The sequence below is a fragment of the Ceratotherium simum genome, chromosome 8 (genome assembly GCF_057802395.1).
Source record: "Ceratotherium simum simum isolate JZ-2026a chromosome 8, ASM5780239v1, whole genome shotgun sequence".
In the NCBI taxonomy this organism is placed as follows: domain Eukaryota; kingdom Metazoa; phylum Chordata; class Mammalia; order Perissodactyla; family Rhinocerotidae; genus Ceratotherium; species Ceratotherium simum.
In genome coordinates, this window is record NC_141907.1 from 38,272,299 (window position 1) to 38,293,706 (window position 21,408).

At 36.3% G+C, this 21,408-nt stretch overlaps 1 protein-coding gene across 3 annotated transcripts in view; it reads right to left on the bottom strand.

Annotated features, from left to right (window-relative positions):
* The window catches only part of GABRA2 (gamma-aminobutyric acid type A receptor subunit alpha2), a 130,868-nt gene that overhangs the window by 72,078 nt on the left and 37,382 nt on the right, over positions 1-21,408 (bottom strand). For all 3 annotated transcript variants that reach the window (XM_014787080.2, XM_014787078.2, XM_087434263.1), the window contains one exon: positions 7,584-7,651. In XM_014787080.2, coding sequence (XP_014642566.1) covers positions 7,584-7,651 — 68 coding nt within the window. The remainder of the gene's footprint in view (positions 1-7,583; positions 7,652-21,408) is intronic.

Sequence of the window (21,408 nt, forward strand, 5' to 3'; positions counted from 1 at the left end):
TAAATTCACAAGTGTAAAGTGTGTCTGTGTAACTATATTAAACTAATCACAGTAGGCATTTATTCTGTATAATAGGTATATTTTAAAGAATGTTGACACATATCAAAAAGAGCCAGGCCATAATAAGTTCTCTGCTAAGAGAGATTTACTTGTTTTAGTTTTATTTGAGGGTGCTTTTACGGCTTTTGGAGGTGCAATTGGCTATAAAGCCCTTCATGATCTGGCTCTGATTTATTTTCTAGCCTCATTTCCCCCAAAATCCCTAAGAGCATTCTAGGCTCCAGTTACAAAAAACTTTTACGTTTTTCTAAACTCAACCATCTCTTCCAATTTGTGCTAAAACACTCTGCATGTTATGTAGCTGGCCAATCCTTATTTGTCCTCCTCAGCTGTTTTCTTTTCCTAGAAACCTTCTCAGATATAAATATCCTCTACCTACATCCCCTCTGCTACCATATTAATCCATAAATACTTCAATAGAAGCATGATCACAGTGTTTTAAAATTGATGATTTTTCTTAGCTGCCCTCCACTACACTGTAAATGACTTGAGGCCAAACACTTGTTGTATTTAAGTATTTCAGCTCCCGACACTAGGACAGACACAGAGTACGTACGTACTTAGGAAATCTTGCTGAAATGAACAAACACAACTCACGGCTTCCAGTAGTTCAGACTGCAGTAAAGAAGAAAGACACGTAAAGATTTTTCTAATCCAGCGTGCGAAGTCATAAAAATGTGTCAACACCATGTGGTGGAGCACAAGAACAAGAAGGACTGATTCTACTTGGAAAAACATCAGAGAAGATGAAATTTGAGCTTGGCCTTGAATAAATGAAAGTTCTCCAGTTGGCAAAGGAGGAGGAAAGCATAACAAGAACAGGGAAAAACATATGCAAGGTCAGAGAGTTGTTCAAGAGGATGGCATGTTCGGAGAACAGTGAGAAGTTCAATGCAATCTTTAAAAATAAAAGCCTCACGGAGAGTTAGAACGCCTTACAGCTACTGCCCTCTGTCTCGCCTCCTCTCCTCAACCACGCCGCTTAAAAAGGTTGCCTCCACTCTTTCTCCATTTCCTCACCTCCCACATGCCTCAACCCACTGCAATCTGGCTGCTTTTACCACGATCAGCAAATACCTCCTTGTTCTTAATCTAATGACACATTTAAATCCTCTTCTTGGCTTTATCATGATATATGACACTGTTGTTCTCTCCCTACTTTTGCAATGCTCTTCTGCATTGACATTAAAACCATATTCTACAGGTATTATGGGAAACCCTTGGGAAAATCCTCATCATGGGATCTGAGACCTTCTGTGTCTGCCAACAATCCAAGTGTAATGATATCTCCTGGAAAATGTATGGGTGTAACACCAAGGGATAATAGCTATTATTCTTAATTAAGGCGTACAAGTTCTGTGTGGCTTTCTCAAAAACACAGGTTCCACCCTTGCAACCTGGGGAAAGAACATACAATCTCTGCAATTTTTATTTTAAAAATCACTTCATGTTCAGAAATTACAGTAGTTTATTATTTAGTTTATACAAAAGAATGGGGGTGGTGATGGTAAGGAATGAGAGCTATGACTGGACGTATTTGGTTCCTACAACCTTCCCTCCTGCAGGAAAGTAATGGAAGGAGACTAACTAGTCAAACTACCTTTATCAGCCCTCTTTTCTGGAATTGCTACCCTCCTGTCTAAGTGAGGCTTTACTGTGGATAAAGCCTATGGGTTCATCCCATTACCAAATAAACCATACAACCTTCAGTATACAGAATCCTACCTTGACAGAGGGCTGTAGATGATACAGATATCTGACTATTGCACATCATTGTATCTGATAAGGAATGAAAGGCAGTGGCCTCTGACTTTTGTCGCTAAGGATCAAAGCACAGTCTAGCTCAGAGAAGGGAATCACCCTTCATTTTGACAGACATCCATGTTTGCTCCTTCTCAGTCTCCTCTGCAATCTTTTGTAGCCTCTTGTACTCTAGAGTTTTTGTGAAAGTATGATGATCATTTCACTCTAATCTCTTTCCTTGAACAATTTTATGTATGCCCATGGTTTCAACTACTGTCAGATGGCTCCCCAAACCTTGTGCACTCTAAGCCCTTGTCTTGAGCTCCAGATATTTGCCTACTGCCTAGACACCTCCAGTTATATCCCTCAGAGATCCCAACTCAATATGTCAAAAACATAAACACTCATCCCCCAAACGCCAAAACAAAAGCAAGCAAATTTTTCCTCCCGTGTTTCACATCCCAGTAAATGGTACCACCATCCACTTATCCCCCAAGCCTTCATCCTGAACTTCTCCCTTAACCCCTATATCGAACAGATCACCTCGTCTTATTAATTCTACCACATGGAGAGCTTTTAAATCTCCTCGGTTCTTTCTATCTTCAGTACCACTACCCTGGCCCAGTCCAAAGTCATTTCTTGCCTGGATTACAATAGCTTTCAAACTAGTTTTTCCTTTCCTAATCTTCTAATACAAATTATTGGAATGCAGGAAATATGACTCTATCACATGCCCTCTACATTACCCCAACCTTCAACCAATCCTAAAATCACTTTTTGCTGCCCTCAGCATAAAGTCAAATATCATCAAGTTAAGATGCCGACTGTCGTGTCCTACAACTAGCAATTATGATTCCACAGATCATAGAAGGAGCCCAAGAAATAACTGTTTTAATAAATAACTCCCAGTGATCCCAGTGTAAGTGTCCATGAATCATATTTTGAGGAATATTATGGAAAACCCTAGGAGGGTGCTGAAAAATATTGTCTGAATGAATTAACGTTCCTCAAATCTAATTCATACCCTTCCAAAACATCAATAACCTTCCCGTAATCAACTTCCACATGCCAGCTTTAAAGTAGGTAAACATTATTACTTTACTTTTGATATACAGTGTTTGTCATGTTTGTGGCAGTCTTCCTTATCTACCTACATTTACAAATGACAACTTCTGGTCGGGGTTAACAGTTAAATCCAGTGTCAATTTTCGAACAAATATCAAGATCTAATAACTCGCTTAACCGCCCTATGATATTAACTACCAAACTACATAATATCCCAATAGCTTCTGGAGTGTCTAAGAGATAATGCACTCTGTGTTTTCAAAAGATAGAAAAGTATTAACAAAGGTGACTGATATGATCAATAAGTTTATCACTTACCTGACTGCCCATTTCTTAATAGCCTAAGGGTAAACTGTGGATCAGAAATCTTGAGATAACTTCAAAGTTTCCATTGTTCAAGTTCTAACCCTAACACTTAGCACTGTAAGACAGAACCATCTGAGCTGAAGTTCCTAGTCTAGGCTTCGGTTCATTAATTGGTGGCTATACCATTTACGCCTGAAGAATATGTATACACAGTGAAAATGTTTACAAATATGGGAAAAGGTATCCTATATAGAAACCAAGGAAAAAAACAAAAGACAGGAGTGAGTTATAAATTGCTAAAATGCACACCCCTACCCACACTTTGTCAATCGTCAGCTACTAGTACATTCCAAAGTTTAATTACTTCTTACTCATGAATTTTTAAATGTTGAAATAAAAGATTTTTAAACTTAATTGCAGACACTGTAATTAGAATCTTTAATTATAATTTAGATCTGCAACTTTCTTTGGACAATTACACTGGTTAATGTTTCTGAGACAGCAGTGTGTGTGTGTGTGTGTGTGTGTGTGTGTGTGTGTTTGTTCTTTTGGTTCTTAATTCTTTTTGCTATGCTGCTTTCTCCTTGCAGGCTAATGTCACAACAAATCTACATCACTGACCTGAACAGGAGGACTTAGGGGTTTAGGCCTTGCTACTGAGTATGCACACTGCACAGAAATAAGAAATAAGTAGTTTATCAGCTAAGCTACTAAAAGTGAAATTAAATTTATTCTTTACTTTTTTCCCATTACCAAATTGCTTCTGTAAGACATGAATTAGATATCTTCATATCCACTTTTACGTATGGGTAACAATAATATGGGTGAGTTTTCCCTCCACATCATCATAAATTTTTTTCTTTAGAATGTCACATTCAAGTTTCATTTCTTGACCTGGCCATATATACTAATATAAATTAAATCTTTTCCTCATTATTTATCTTGCTTTGCAGAAAAAGTAATATTGAGATTAAAAAACACTCCATTTGATCATTGTGAAGACCAAACTACTTCTCTTCACAAAATGTATACATGTTTTTAAATTGAGCTCTCTCTTCTGCAATAAATTTACAATATGAGTAAGTGTGTGTGTTTGTGTCTGTGTTATATATGTATATACACTTCTCAGCTTTCATTTTCCCCAGCTTCATCTTCTTTAGATTTGGACAAATATCAAACAGTACCTGTTGAGTGATCAAACTATCTCTTGACTCTCACTCACAATCTGCCCCATATCACACATTGTTGCGTATATCAATTATCAGTGTATCGACTCCCAGCTCCAGATCCACCCTCCTTTCTCCTTCTTTATGATACAAGGAGGGACTCTGTAAACACGGCTCCTATGCCAGCTCACACAATGTTAGGCCTTGTCAATAGAGGATGGTGGAAGGATACTCCGATGTCATAGCAAGAGAAGGGGGCTTTTCTTTCTGGTTCTCTTCCTGGTTCAGGTGCATTTTCATTCTTTGGCACAGTTTCAAAGGACTAGCGTGAGTTTTCAGCCCCCACGCAGGCTGATCCTATGGACTGTCTTCTGGCTACCTTCACACGTCTCTTCCCCTACAGCAGTGGCACGTTCCTGTAGCAGCAACATCCACTCTGGTGGGTCTGAATCTTGGCCCTGGGAGGAAAGACTCTCTTCCAAGTCCTAAGTTCCTTCCTTGTTCATGATGCTTCACCCCTAGAAGTAGATGCAGCCTTCTGCATTTTGCTAATTCTGTTTTGCTTGGAGTCTTCTTTTATCCTGCTCTATTATTTAACCACCTTGTATTAGTTAATAATTCATTATATTAGATTTTCCCTGTTCAAAGTACTGTTATGGATCCTTTCCTCTAACTGGATTCTGATGACAGAGTATGTGCCCACTCGGTGGTCTTGCAATTAATTAGACTTCCTCGAAGCCAACTACTGGTAAGACTGAGTACACAAGATGAATAAAGATGGAAATAAAGTAGAAAATCTGACACGACCAAAGAGAATTCTATAGGACTGTGTTAGGCTAGGTGATTCAAGGGAAATGTCTCTTTAGAAAAACATCTAAGGCCTTCAAGCATTCAAAGATCCTACTGAGATGTTAAATATGTATTTCATTTTGGGGAATATCTCCATATATAGGCACACATGCACACACACATGTACACATTTACACACACATACACTCCAAAATAGAAAAAGCAAATGAAAAAATTAAAGTAAGTTAAATTTTAATTTAAACGTTGCCAATTATAATGCTACTAAGCTCAATTCAACTTACATAAAATTCAGAATATAAGTACATTTTAATGTTTATAAAATGTGTGGTAGGGTCTCCCCAAATCAGAAAGCATATCTTTAGCCTGCTAAAATTTGTAAAAGTTCTAGGGCTAAATTCACCGAAGAGACCAAAGTTTTCAGGTTTTCAGCTTTTTAAATGGTGTTAATAATCTCAAAGAATGGTCAAAACGAAGAGGTGGAAGATTAGTCTAATCCATTACCACTACTGAAAAAAAAATCACTTCATACATTTTGCCAAACATACATGACCTGAGTTTGTCTAAAACTCCCAAACAACAAATATTTTGTCTGTCTAGGAAAAATATATCTTTATACACATGTATATACATGTATACATATGTATATGTATATATGTATTTTTTTTGGTTTTTATTTTTTTGAGGCAAAATAATTCACTTTGCAAAAGAACCACAAATATTTTAATATAGCAACTATTACCACTAATATTCACAACACAAAAGCCATAACATTGAAAACTTTGATATTTTGGGGTCCTGTAACATTTGCCTTTCTGTTTTGGCTGGTAATAAGACACCATAGGTAAACATATAAGAAGCATTATTTATATGATATTCTGTTAGTTTGTCAATGTAGTCCTTGAAAAAATTCTGACTCTCTCCACTTGATTCCACGTAGAAGTTAGGCACTCGTTCTCACTGCGTCTAATATTTGGGAGCATTTACTAAGACAAGCTGCACAGAAATATTATCTTTACAGCCAACCAATAACTATTGGAATACACACTCTTGGTAAATAAGTCTCTGTCATCTTTTTAGAGTGGAATACACACTCTAATGACTTATGGATAGAGGCATATTAATATTGCAGGTCACAATATAAGATACTGTCAGGGAGGGGGAGAGTTATGTTGAAGAGTGTAATTTTTCCTGTTGTTCTAGAATTGTGTCTAAGGCCTGGATTTGAGGGAGAAAAAGAAGCACTTAAATCTTCACATTCTAATTTGAAAAAACTTCAAAGATCTATTAGTGTTTGGTATCAACCACCTCCCGAAAGTTGGGGATCACCTCCCCCTTGCCACCTATATTTCAGCCAGCCAAGTCAATACAAGAAAAGGACTATGTGGTCAGAGAAGTGGCTCTGATGGAAGAAATAGAGGATTTTTTTTAATGATAAAAGTGGCATTTCTACTCTCTAAAGAAAAGGTATGGAGGTCTCAATAAATGGGCTAATAATGTTTATGAGTGTCTGCAAAAATGGAAAACCTTTTGTTTTTGTTTGTTTATCCAGGGGAAAACCTTCAAACTTCTCAACCTTCTCCTTGGATTACCAAGAAAGAAAAGAAATTGGGGATGATGACACAATGGAGGATGAATGGGCAAAGATGAGACAAGGGAATCTTCTCTAATTCTCACTTCTTGGGCAATAAGGAAGGTGAACAAGAAATTATTTCAACAAAAATTTCTATAACAGAGCACTATAGTTAGCAGTAGAAATGGAAGACTGACGACTAAAATTCTGATGCTTAACCAAGAATTTACCTAAGATGTTTCTAGCCCACCAGTTTCTAACCCACTAGACCAATTTCCCTCTCCTAACCAACTCATTTTAAAGAAAAATAAACACTAGTTCCATAGAATCTAAGAATATCAAGATTCTAATTTTCTTTAGATTGACGTATATGTGCCCACTATGTATGCGGAATGTATGTATTGTACATATGTAGATAGTATGACAAGGCACCCACCTTCCTCAATGCCACTAGAAAATTTCCATTTATAACACTGACTATGATCACGTTCTATGAGAAGCAGTTGCCTACGAAACTGTATAGACTTTACTTATGGAATTTCAAGCAGGTGCCTTAATCCTAGAAAACGATTCTAAGTAATACAATTATTTTTATTTAAATAATTGTTATCACACTGTAGCTAGGTAGATAAATTTTGAAAAGAATATAAAATATAAGGGCTAATCTGAACACTCAAGCTGGAACAGTGCACCACAGATACAAACAGATTAACATCTTTAACTCTCCGTGTTTTGGGGAAGACTAAATAGGCATGAGACAGATACATAATTCTATAGAACTAAAAATACTTGTTTATTCTAAATTACCCCCATCCTCACTTTCCATTATATGAAGTAAAAGTAATGTTTAACGAGAAACTCACCATATCTGTGTCTGAGACAGGGCCAAAACTGGTCACATAGATGTTTGTGAAGACTTCAGTGATGCTGTCTGATATGAGAAAAAGAGATTGAATATAGATATTACATAATGAGAACCACAGGAGAGAGAAGTGGTCAAGTACATGGCATGGTTAGAAAGCTGTGTGATATTTAGGAATATTGCTTTTTACTTTCTTTTAAACTTATGCAACTAACAAAAAATGGCTATATTGCTCAATTATTTCTTAGGTTCTCACAATCCTAAATGCCAAATGCCTAGAAGTATTATGACATTCTTTCTTGGAAACTATACCCATTTTCTTTTAAGCGTGTTGCTCAGAAATAATAATTTAATAGAAACTATCTTAAGTGAACTAGTTTACCATAAATTTACCACCAGTACTGAAAATAAAGTCTAGTTAGTATGGTTACCATTTGATATAATCCTAAATTTGATTTTTTTTTTTTTTTAGTGAGGAAGATTGGCCCTCAGCTAACACCCATTGCCAATTTTCCTCTTTTTGCTGAGGAAGATTAGCCTTGAGTTAACACCTGTGCCCATCTTCCTCTATTTTGTATGTGGCATGCCACCACAGGATGGCTTGATGAGCAGTGCGTAGGTCCGCACCTGGGATCCAAACCCATGAACCCCGGGGTGCTGAAGCGGAGCATGCGAACTTAACCACTACGCCACTAGGCAGGCCCCCCCAAATTTGATTTTTGAACTAAATATTTCAGATGGTATTTCATGATGGTAGAGATTTAGTTTGTATTGTAAATTAGTATATCTTCTCAATAAAGCACAAAAACAGATTGTTAATCATTATAAATAAACGTAATTCATAATAATATAGAAAGCATTATTCAGTGACATAAAAGTAAAAGCAAATAACATACATTAATCACAATGGATTACTTCCTAGCAAGCTTGCCTTTAAACCTATTTAAGAATGCCTGAAATGCTGAGATTGAATTGAATTAAACTCTAAAGTTATGTGACTTATTAACTATAACACAATTAACTGGATTGCTCTATTAACCAGGTGATTTAGACCTTTGATTTTAAATAAGCCAAATGGCGATGGGAGAAAATCTCAAAGAAAAGATTACAAAACAATATCTGTTTAACGTTCTTATAAGGAAAAAAAATACATCATTAATTTCTATCACCATGAACTGAATGCCTCATCTAACTCTCAAATTTGTAATTCTACACAAACAACATCATGAAATACTTTTAATATCATACTGCACATTAATTCACAACTGTGAAAGAAAGAGTAAACTAAATCTGGGATATAATATCCACAAATGCAAAAATAAAAAGTAAAAAGGTTTTTAAATAACAGAGTAGACTTTGAATGCTTACTCTTCAAAGGACTTGACACATAATAATCTACATGACCAACCTATGAGATAGATTTTCTGTTATGATCCCAATGTATGTGTACACTGATGTACAGAAAGGTAAGAAAATCTGCCCAATGACCCACACTTGGTAGAGTCGATAGAGCCAGCTTTTAGAACCCAAGCAATCTGGCTCCTGAGCCCTCAGGCTAAACCAAAGCATTATAACACAGTCAACCACAAATTTGAAACTAAAAGCGTTTTCTCATTAACTACATTTTTCTATTCACTGCAATACTCTGTGGCAAAAACATAGATACAGTGTTCCAAATAAATATATTCACTCAACTTTCTTATTTTATATACTATTTTATTCTAAAAATTGTACTGATGAAATTTTATTATAAAACTCTTTTGAAACATAAATATATTGATAAAGTTCATTCTCAGCTGCCACCTGCCCTGAAGCCCTGCACAGGGTCAGCTTCATGGGCACGCTACTGGTGCACTCGTATAGGACTCCGTGCTCAGCAAAGCCCCATGCTTGGTTTAATGTTCTGTTTTTGCCCCCTTGAAATTCTTAATTATTTTTTAAATAAAGGGCCCTGCATTTTCCTCTTGGACTGGGCCTCACAAATTATGTAGCTAGTCCTGGACCTGAATTATATAAGCTCTTAGAAAGAAATCATGAAAAAGAGACTCAAGTCTATTTTTTCTTCTTATTCACACCAAATCAATCATGCCATCACATTTATTCAATAAACAATTGAATAAAACTTTAGTCATTATAGATATTGATTTAAAATGTTCCAGAGAAGAGAAATTAAAATATTAATTAGTCTTCACCCGAATAGAGGCAATGAAATTATTCTTAGTCCGGAGTAGTCAAGTGAGAGAAGAGAGATGACAAAAATGTGTGAATACCTTCATGTTAAGGATATGAAGACTATCCACTCTATGCCAAGTGGCAACTAAAGAGTAAGAGAGAGTATTATCAGTACCTAGTGGCTGCAGGGAGGTGTCAGCTATGAATCCAAAGAGAGAAAAATACGATTACCTTCAAAGCTCTAAGCAGTGAGAGCAACAACTAAAGATATAGAACACAGCTATGCAAAGTTACCTCAAAAAAATGACTTCATAGTTTATTGACTTCATAAACATAGTTAAAGAATGTATGCATTGCAACGGATATTCTTCTACTATAGAAGTTCAGAAAAAGGAAAATCAGCAAGGCAAACCCTAACCATGAATACCCAACAGCTATCTGAGATTGGGAACGAGATGCTCGGTAAGGAGACTTTGAGGATTTCTGTATGGATGGATGCACAGAGCTGTAAACATGCACTTGTGAAATATTTTAGTGTGATGACTGCAAATATCTGATACATCTAACATAACTTTCCAGGGTTCTATATTCAAAGTACAATCTTGGATTATGATTTGGCTTTCCAGAAAAGAAGTGGGCGGCGAGGAGAGGGACCATGAGATTATACGAATATAGGTTATCTTCAGTTCTCATGATACTAATATATCAGACAATCGCTAGTATCTGCTGGTTATATTTTGTTTTCCCACGTGGATTTAGAACAGGGTTGAACTGTATTGTTAAAATCTCTTACAATATTGTGATTCATGTGACAGATCAAGCCACAGAACAAACAAATGAATTGATATTCTGGTGGCAACCTCAGTCTCTGCATTTTAGCTGCCATGAGTTACCCTCTCAAGTCCTGATCACATTTAGTGGTCACACCAAGCACTGTCCTGACTCAGGGCTTTCCCATTGGCTATTACCTCTTCTCTTTCATTCTTAGTTAATTGTTTCTCTGACTTTAAGTCTCAACTTAATGTTCTCTCCTCAGAGCAGAGGTTCACTATCCACTCTATATAATGTAAGTTGTCTTCTCTCATTTTCTCTCACACTTCATTTTTTTATAGGACTTTTTAGAATTTGCCATTATTTTCATGTCTTAATATTTTCTTACTTGTTTTTAGTTTTGTGTTTGGTTTGTCTCCCCAACCAGGATTTAAATTTGCTAAAAGACAGGTACTGTGTCATTTCTGTTTACTGTCATAGCACTAGTGCTTAGAACAATGCCTGCCACATATTAGGTGCTTTATAGTTGAATAAACAAATCATTTCTAACTATAGTTCATGTAGAACATATGCCTTTTCCCAAAATATTTCAACAAAATTAACAATGGCCATGAATAGCCGTAGCTACTCATAAGGAATGGACACTGCCATTTGTGAAGGCAGAGACCAAACTGTCCATGGACAGAGGGAGGCTGAAAGCCTAGGGAATCAGTTCATAGTGAAGAAACTGAAAGTCAAGCAAAAGGGGAGAATGTATTTAAAGAAAGTAAAGTAGTAAAGAGAGTAAAGATAGTAAAGAGAGATACTACGCAAAATCAAATAAACATACAATCACACACATGATATATGCTACGAGAGTATAGAACAAGGGAAAATTTCTCCTGGAAACACTTTCTTCACTTGTCTCTGAAATACCACAATCTCTTGATTTTATTCCAACCTCACTGATTGCTTCTCAGAATCCTTCACTCATATCCCCTTTCAATCTGTTGATATTGGAATGCCCAACATTCAGTTTTTGGTTCTGTTTGTTTACACTACTTCCTGATAATTTATTTCATGTAGTCAAGGACTCTTGAATTTCTATCTTCAGTCCAGAGCTTTCTTCTAAAATCTAGACTCCTATATCCAACTACCTAGTTGACAGCTTCACTTGACTATCTGATGGATTTCTCAAACTCATCAAGTCCCAAACAAAACTGATTTTCCTCTCCAAAGTCAACCATACTTGCAGCCTTCCCCATCGCACGTATTTGATTGTCGTTCCAACCCTCTAGGCCAGAAACCTTGGTCTCATCCACAACTTCTCTCTTTCAACAGTAAGTCTGGTTGGCTCTCAAAGATACCTCTAATCCAATGACTTCTCACTCTTCTCCATTGTTACTACTCTTAAAGCTACCACCATCTCTCTATAGGAATACTACTTCTACTCACTCACCCCTGTCTTCACATAATATAAAATATACCCTTTTTAAAGTGTACAGATCAATGGTTTTTAGTATAGAGTTGTGCATTATCACTACTATCTAACCTTAGAACATTTTTATCACCCGAAAGAAACCCTGTAACCATTAGTAGTCATTCTCTATCCTCCCTAACTCCAGGCTCTGGCACCTACAATTCAGTTTCTATTCTTAAGGATTTGCCTACTCTGAACATAACATATAAATGGAATCCCTTCTATTCCTAGCTTATAGAGAGGTTTTCTTTAAAAAAAAAAATCATGAGTGGGTGTTGGATTTTGACAAATAACTTTTTATGCACGTGTGCAGATGATCATGAAGTATTTGCCCTTTATTCTATTAATATAGTATACTACATCAATTTATTTTCATGTGTTAAAGCAACTGCATTCCTGAGATAAATTTCACTTGGTTTTGGTGCATAATTTTTTACATGTTGCTGGATTTGATTTGCTAGTATTTTGTTGTCCATTTGTGTGTTTATATGCATGAGGGATCTTGGTCTGCAGTTTTCTTTTCTTACTAATGTCTTTGTCTTGTTTTAGTATCAGGGTAACGTTGGACTAATAGAATGAGCCGGCAAGTGTTCTCTTCTTTTCTATTGTTTTAAGAAAGTTTGTGAAGGATTGGTGTTAATTCTCCTTTAAATATTTGGTAAAATTCATCAGTGAAGCCATATGGACCCGGGATTTGCTTTGTGGGAAGCTTTTTTTTATTACTAATTCAATCTCTTTCCTTGTATAAGTCTATTTGAGTTAGTTTTGGTAGTTTGTATCTTTCTAGGAATTTGTCTATTTCATATATGTTATTTAATTTGTTTTCATAAAAATGCAATAAAAATGTCTTCCCTTACAGTATTTCTGTAAGTTCAATATTAATCATGCTTCCTTCATTTCTGATTTTAGTAATTTGAGTTTTCCTCATTTTTCCTGGTCACTCTAGCTAAATGTCTATCAATTTTGTTGGTCTTGTCAAAGAATCAAATTTTGGTTTCATTGTTTTCTCTCATTTTTTTTCTATTCTTTATTTCAATACTTTCCTAATATTTATTATTACTTTTTTTTTTTCGGTGAGGAAGATTAGCCCTGAGCTAACATCTGTTGACAATCCCCCTCCTTTTGCTGAGGAAGATTGGCCCTTGGCTAACATATGTGCTCATCTTCCTCTACTTTCTATCTGAGACACCTGCCACAGCATGGCTTGATAAACAGTGTGTAGGTCTGTGCCGAGGATCCAAACTTGTGAACTCAGGGCCGCTGAAGCGGAGAGCGTGAACTTAACCACTACGCCACTGGGCCAGCCCCTATTATTACTTTTTATACTTGCTTTAGGTTTAGTTTGGTCTTCTTATTTTAGTGTGATAAGGTAGAAAATTAGGTTATTGATTTGAAATATTTCTTCTTTTTTAATATAGGCATTTATTGCTATAAATTTCCCTCTAAGCCCTGCTGTAACTGCATCCTATAACTCGTTAAGTTGTGTCCTCATTTTCATTCATCTCAAAGTATTTTGTACTTTCAGTTGTGGTTTCTTCTTTGACCCATTACTCTTTATGAGTATGCTATTTAATTTACACATATTTGTGAATTTTCCAAATTTCTTTTTGTAATTGATTTCCAACTTTAGTCCTTTGTGATTAGGAACACACACTGTATGATTTTAAACCTTTTAAATTTACTGAGCTTGTTTTATGGCCTAACATAATCTACCCTGGAGAACATTCCATGTGTACTTGAGAAGTATGTGTATTCTACTATTGTTGGGTGGAGAGGGCTACACATGTCTGTTAGGTCTAATTGGTTTACAGTGTTTTTCAAATATTCTGTTTCTTCGTTAGCCTTCTGCCTAATTGTTCTACCCATTATTGAAAGCAGAGTAGTGAAGTTTCCAAATATTGTTGAAACATCTATTTCTCCCTTTAATTGGTCTGGTTTTGATTCATGTATTTGGGGCTTTGTTATTAGGTACATATGTTTATAAATTTTATGTCTTCCTGTTAGAGTGACACTTTTATCATTTTAAAATGTCCTTCTTGCCTCCAGTAAAATTTTTGTTTAAAGTCTATTTTAACTTGTTATTATTGCCACTTCAGTTGTCCTTCTCTTACTGTTTGCACAGTATAACTTTTTCCACCATTTTATTTTCAACCTATTGTGTCTTTGAACAAAAGCATATAGATGAATCATTTTTATCCATTGTGCCAATCTCTGCTTTTAATTCAAGTGTTTTTTCCATTTACACTTAAAGTAATTACTAATAATTTGGATTAACCTGCTATTTTGCTATTTGTTTTTATGTCATGTCTTATTCTTTTGTGTTGTATAGATAATTTCTAGTATATCATTTTAATTTTCTTACATTTTGTGCCATTTTACTAATGGTTGCCCTGAGGGTTACAATTAACATCTTAACTTACATGATCTAGATTGTAGTAATACTAACTTAATGTCAATAGTAAACAAATGCTTGCTCCGCTTATAGTTCCTTTCTGCAATTTTTGTCATACAAATTACACTTTTATACATCTTAAGCCCATCAACTCCATATACTTCTTGATATATGTAATTTTCTTTTAAATAAGACAGAAAAAATGTTACAGACAAAAACACATTTATACAGTAGTTTATACTTACTATATATTTACCCATAAGGGTGCTCTTTATTTCTTTGTGTGGACTCAAGTTACTGTCTAGTGTCTTTATTTCAGCTGAAAAGACTCCTTTTAGTATTTTGGGTTGGGGGGATGTCAGGTCTACAAGTGACAAATTCTCTTAATTTTTATTTATTTTGGAATGTCTTCATTTCTCCTTCATTGTTGAAAGATAGTCTTGCTGGATATAGAATTCTTGGTTTACAGGCTTCTTTCATTCACTACTTTGAGTATGTCATGCCACTTCTGGCCTATTTTGTTTTTGATGAAAAGTCAACTGCTTATCTTACTTAGGATCCTTGTACATGATGAGTAATTCCTTTGTTGCTTTCAAGATTCTCATTGTCTTTGTCTTTCTGTAATTTGACTCTGGTGTGTCTATGTGGATCTCTTTGAGTTTACTCTGATTTTGTTGAGCTTCTAGAAGTGTCGATTAATGTTTCTCAACAAAATTGGAAAGTTTTCAACCATAATTTTTAAAAATATTCTTTCTGTCCCTTACTCATCTCTCTTTCCAGGACTTCCCTATGTTGATATGCTTGATAATGTCCCACAGATCTCTGAGGCTGTATTCATTTTATTTTCATTGTTTTTTATTCTATTCCCTAGACTGGATAATCTCAATTATACTTTTTTCAGGTTTTACTGATTTTTCTACCAGTTCAAATTTGCTATTTAGTTCCCCTAATAATTTTTCATTGCAGTTATTTCTTAATTCCAGAATTTCTATATGGTTCTTTTTTTAACATATAATATCTGTCTCATTATCAATATCTTCTCTTTGGTGAAACATCATTCTTACACTTACCTTTTCTTCTTCTTTTTTTTTTTTTTTTGAGGAAGATTGGCTCCTAGCTAACATCTGTTGCCAATCTTCCTCCTTTTTTCCTTTTCTCCCCAAAGCCCCAGTAAATAGACATATGTCATAGTTGTACATCCTTCTAGTTGCTCTATGTGGGATGCTGACTCAGCATGCCTTGATGAGTAGTGTGTAGGTCTGCACCCAGGATCCGAACCCATGAACTCTGGGCCACCAAAGCGGAGCACGCAACCTTGACCGCTATGCCACCAGGCTGGCCCCCTTTCCTTTTATTCTTTTGACATTGTTTCCTTTAGTTCATTGAATATATTTAGAAAAGCTTATTTAAAGTCATTGTCTAGTAAATCTCACATTTAGGTTTCGTCAAGGAGAGTTTTGATTGATTCATGTTTTTCCCGTATATGGATCATACTTTCCTATTTCTTTGCATGAATCACTCTTCTGTCATTGAAAACTGAAAATTAACTCTGAATATCAGATTCCCTCCGCTTACCAGGCTGTGTGTGTATGTGTGTGTGTGTCTTGGGGTATGTCTTCAACACTCCAGCACACAGTTTACAACTTTGCTTTCTCCTTCATTTCTGCTTGTGCAGAACCCCTAGGTCATACAGGGTGAGAGTTTAGGGCCTTCTCAGGTCTTTCCAGGGTATGTGCACAGCCCCGCACATGTCTGAGGTTTTAAAAGCCTCCTATAGTCATCTCAGCCCTCAGTCTTTCCATTTAAGTTTTCTGGCCAGGCTCTTATTAGACCTAACTGGTAGCTCTGTTAAACAATAGCTGTTGATTTTTTTCATCAAGTGCCCTGGGGATAGAACTGTCCACACAGAGCAAGGTGAGTCAGATAAAACACAGAAAAGTCCTGCAAATGAAGCTCTACCAGGGAGCTACCAGCCGGGTCAAATAGTGGCAGTTCTCTGGAGCTGAGGCTTTTGAGGGAGCTCTAAACCTATGCTGCCTACTCCCAGTGGCTGCTAGGCTGCTGGTTTTCACAATCGACACAGTTGCAAGGCTGTTGGTTTTTAAGGCGAGCGTGGAGCTGCAAAAGAAGGGATGAGATAAAGAATGTTAAAATGCCACAAAATTCACTCTTCTTACTGAGGTTCAGTTGTTTTTCTTATAAATGCTCCTTGAATTGTTGCAAGCCTCTGGTTAATTTCTAGAATTCTGAGAAAGTTGATTATATATTTTTTGCCAGTGCTCTTGTTACTTTTTTGAATGAGTGAATTTTCAGAGGTCCTTACTCTGCCATTCCACAAGTATTTTTCCACAATCTCTTCTTAACTCACAAATCAGATTGTGTCTCTTCTCTTCAAAAAACCGTATAATGATTCCTTATCTCACTCAGATTCCTTATCTCACCCTTATATTGGCCTACATAACACTTCATGGCCACATCCTGTTATCTTTACTATTACACCTCCTCCAACTCTTCTCACTCATTCCTGCCTCACTGCTCTCCTGGCCCTTCATCAAACACGCCTGGCCTTTGCACAGACATACTTCTCTGCCTGGGCAGCCCTTCTCACCATTAGGTGCACAGCACACTCTCTAACCTAACTTATTTAAGTATTTTTGTATTTATTTGTCTATTTTAACAAACATTTATATAGTGCCTAGTACATGCCAGGCACTATTCTAAGCATTTAACAAATATTAGCTTAAAATTCACTTTTTTCCAGTGGGCCCAAGTTGATACCTTAATTTAAATTGCACCTTCCCTTCATCCCTAGTACTGTAGATCTCCTCTTACTTTGTTCCTCTTTGTCTTTTTTTCCATGATAATGATACTTTCCAGCATGTCATGTAATTTGCTTACATATTATATACATTGTTTAAAATTAAAACTCTAAGAAGGCAAGGATACTTGAATCTGTTTGGTTTACTGATGTGTTCTAAGTACATACAACAGTTTCTGAAACATAACAGGCTCTGAATAAATATTTGTTGAGGGATTCAGTCAATGAACTTGACCCAGCTTGGGACAGGGAGGGTGGGATTGGGACTAGTTTCCTTGATCAAACTACATTTCAGTAATATCAAAAAGATGATACATTATAGACACCTTAGATAGGTGTCTATCTTGGGGGAGGCACATAAGAGAATATTTAGTTCTTAGCAGCATACAGGAAACAGCACATTCAAAGATCCTGAGATGGAAAATAGGTAGCTCTTGTGAGGAAGTAAAAAATGTCCAGTACAGTAGAACAGAGAGGGAGCAGAAGAATCACACAAGATGGATTTGGAGAAATAGGCACGTTAGATCATGCGTGCTTTGTAATTGTGTGATCTTGGACAAGTCGTTTCATCTGTAAAATATGGATTATAACTATATCTATTTCATGGACTTGTTATGAGGATTAAATGAGTTAATTTATAAAAATCACTTATAACAGCCACATAAAAAATAATATAAAAGTGTTTGCTATCTATTTACATCTGTAGCTAACTGGGGATTTCTGGGCTACAAATGCATGTTATGGAGTCTTTGGTTCCACTGAATAATAACTGGGCAAATTATTTAACCTCTATGAACCTAAGTTTCTTCATCTCCAAAACAAGAAAAATAACAGAAACCATCTCACTGGGTTCCTTTAAGGATTAACACATGCAAAGAGTATAGAACAATGCCAGATAATAATGTTCCATAGTGTTGGCTATTATTATTGTTACTGTTATTATACATTGTAATTGGGGTCCAAGTAGACAAATTCACCTAAGATCAGAACATAGACCAAGAAGGAAAAATGATCCCAGCCCCAAGATTTAAAGAATTCATAAAAGAAAATAAGCCAGGAAGGAGAATCCAGAGAAGGAGTGGAATCAAAAGTAAAGGAGAACACAGTGTCCCAAAACTAGAGATAAGAATGTTTCAAAGGCAATTTATACCTTTATGAAGAAGGGAGTGATGTATAGTCAATGCTCCTGTGAGATCAAGTAATCTGAGATCTGGAATATTCACCGGATTTGGAGACCTGGGAGCCATTAGTGGACTAAAGAACGTGTGCAGAGGCCAGTATGGAGTGAGAGAAGTGAGACAAGAGGAAAAGGCTAGAGTGATCTTAAACAACCCTTGAGAAGTTTGTGAAGGAGAAGAGGACGCTAGCAACAGGGGAAGATGGGGGAAAAGAGACAGAGACAGTCATTTGTTTTGCTTGTTTAAGGTGAAATATAGTTGAGCATATGGTAATGCAGATGGGAGGGACTGAGGTAGAGGGAGAGGCTGAATATGCAAGAGAGAGAAAATATCAATGACAGAGGAATATTCCTGAGTTAGCAGGCGGTGCATTTATTAAAAGAGATTGACAATAGATACATGGAGGGAAGAAGGAGGAGGGAATAGCATTGATTATAGCCTGAGTGAGCAGAGAGTTTGAGACAAATGGAAGTAGGTTTTTAGGCCTAGTGGCAGGTAAGTTAAGGAAGTTCCTGGAGAGGAGAGAAATATTGAGTTACATGCAAAATATCTGTGCATCATTCTTATTACGATAGGTGATGATTCCAAGTCAAAAGTTTGATAGTTTAAACAATTATATTAACAACATTTGAAATAGTATACATCCATAGCAGACCAAGGTAGCATTTGCTGCCAGTTCTTTGTCCATATACCCTTGACAATCACAATTCCTCTATACGCTGTGGTGTTCTGCTGCTAACACCTATGATTCTCTGCCTGACGCCTGTCTCTGGCTGTACAGGGCAGACTGGAAGTGCAGAGAAGTTTATGCCCCTGGGAACAACTATCAGTCAATGACTGACGGGAGTTAGAAGAAATATAACTCAGCTTTCTCTTTCCCTCAGTGGAGACAACTCTAAAGCATGTTCCACACCATTTCCCAGAGGTCCTCAGTGGGACTAGCCCCACGTTGTCCTCCACAGTAATCTGTTCATTAGTGTACCCTGCTTTGGCTCCCCTCCCTTCCCTTTGTCACTCTGCCACCCACTCTGCTAATGTGCCCTGATATCACTTCCCAAATTAACGCATATCTTACAGTCTGCTTCTGAGAGAAACCAAAGCCAACTACAAACATCATCCACTTACTCTAAGAAGAAAAAACGATAATAATTAAAGACACAGGAAAAATATTAATTGTAGTCATTGGAGCTAACCATCCAAGCAATAAGCTACACTGTCTTCACCCTTGTTATTTAGACATTAATGGTGACATTAATAAGGACACGAACTTACAATGCTGAAAGTAAAATCGAACTATAGATGACATCCCTTCAAGATCAGGATGCTAATAATTTTGCTCATCATGTACCATAAATAGAATGTCAAGCACATATTTTAAGACAAGTTACTCATCGCTGTGTTTGCTTTACTTGCTCAGCAACAACAAAGATATTTTGCTTCCTGGGATGATTCCCATAACACCTACATGTGCTATTCGTCATCAGTTAATTTCACTAAAGTCAACAAATACTTTTAAGTGACTTATGTGTATATGGCACTTCGTGTTCCCTATTAAAAGTTGAAAACTTTTAATTTGATAATATAATCTGACACCATTCTACCACAAAGGAATTGCTGCACCTTAGCCACTGTTTTCCTCCCAGTAGGCACACAAGACATGTTTGATAGAAAGGGATGACTTGAACAATATAGTGCTGCATTTGGATGGTCAAAAAACTGCCCACAAAAGAACAATAATAAAACCAGTACATATTGTGTTGTGATATAATCATTTTTCATCATAGTTCTAAGTTTTGATCTTTGATTCTTTGTGATGATTTGGAAACATAAGATACCAACATTACTGAATTTATGAAATTTCCTCTCAGTACAAGGTTCCTGGTGCTCTTTAATTTTTACATCTTTATACATTCTGTTTGTTCTTATGTTCTTTACTTTGACTTTTTTCCTACTAATGAAAATGCATTGATCTAAATAGTATAGTCAATTTGGAAGTCCTGAACAAGAATCAAGATGCCTGTATGCTTATGAACGGGACAAAAGTCCTAAAGGATAAACTAAACACATCCTCTCATGACAGTCACTGTTTATAGGCTACAAATGAATCTGACTTTGAAATCACTGCAGGGTCTATCCATCCCCAACAGGGTTTGGGACTGTTCTGGCCCTTAGAATCATCACCAAGTAGAAGATTTGTAGTGCCTCTCTCTCTTTGAAATGTCTTTCTTCAATATCTAATGATTCTGCTTACTCTGGTGAAAAGCTGAACACACACATCTCTCCCCAAAGCACTAGTAAAGGAAATCAAATAGTAAAGGGAAGAGGAGACTGAATGCACATTGACTCCCATTGATTTAGGAGGACCATTTGGTTCAATTAACAAATAGCTACTAAGGGTTTACTAAGTACAGTCCAGAGACATCCCCAGCTTGACAGACAAGGGAGAGAATGTTTCCAAAGGGAAGCTGAATGTGGTACCGGAAGCTATTTATGGTCCTCAAGGTAATGTTTCAAGCAATTGCTACATGCTCAGTCTGGGACTCTGATAAGGGAACGCATGAAGATGTTCTCAAAGATATCACCTCTACTATTACAAGTTAGATTCTCTTGTGAGGAGAGTCTAGTGGTGACCCCATCCCACTTCCAGTTGCTAAAGATGGCATCCAGAGCACATGGGATATGCTAGAATACTGAGTCCAAAGTTCAATCTGGGCACAGACTACTACAGATCCAGTATTCCTGGGTCACTTAGTAACTTGGAGCTTATTAGTCACCAACCTAAATCCTACACTGTTCTCTAAGAACTGATAGAAACCAGTTTAACAACTGAGAATTTAAAAGTAAAAAATATCCTGATATATATTTACATTTTGCTCCCAAAATACATATTAATAAGAAAGGATTCTCATATCCAATATATAGTAGGGATACACGTTTATCTTTTTAAGATAATGAATTATTTTATAAATCAAAATAAATTGAGGATTCTTAATGCACCAAGAAATACAATTTATATATAATACTAATATCAAAGGA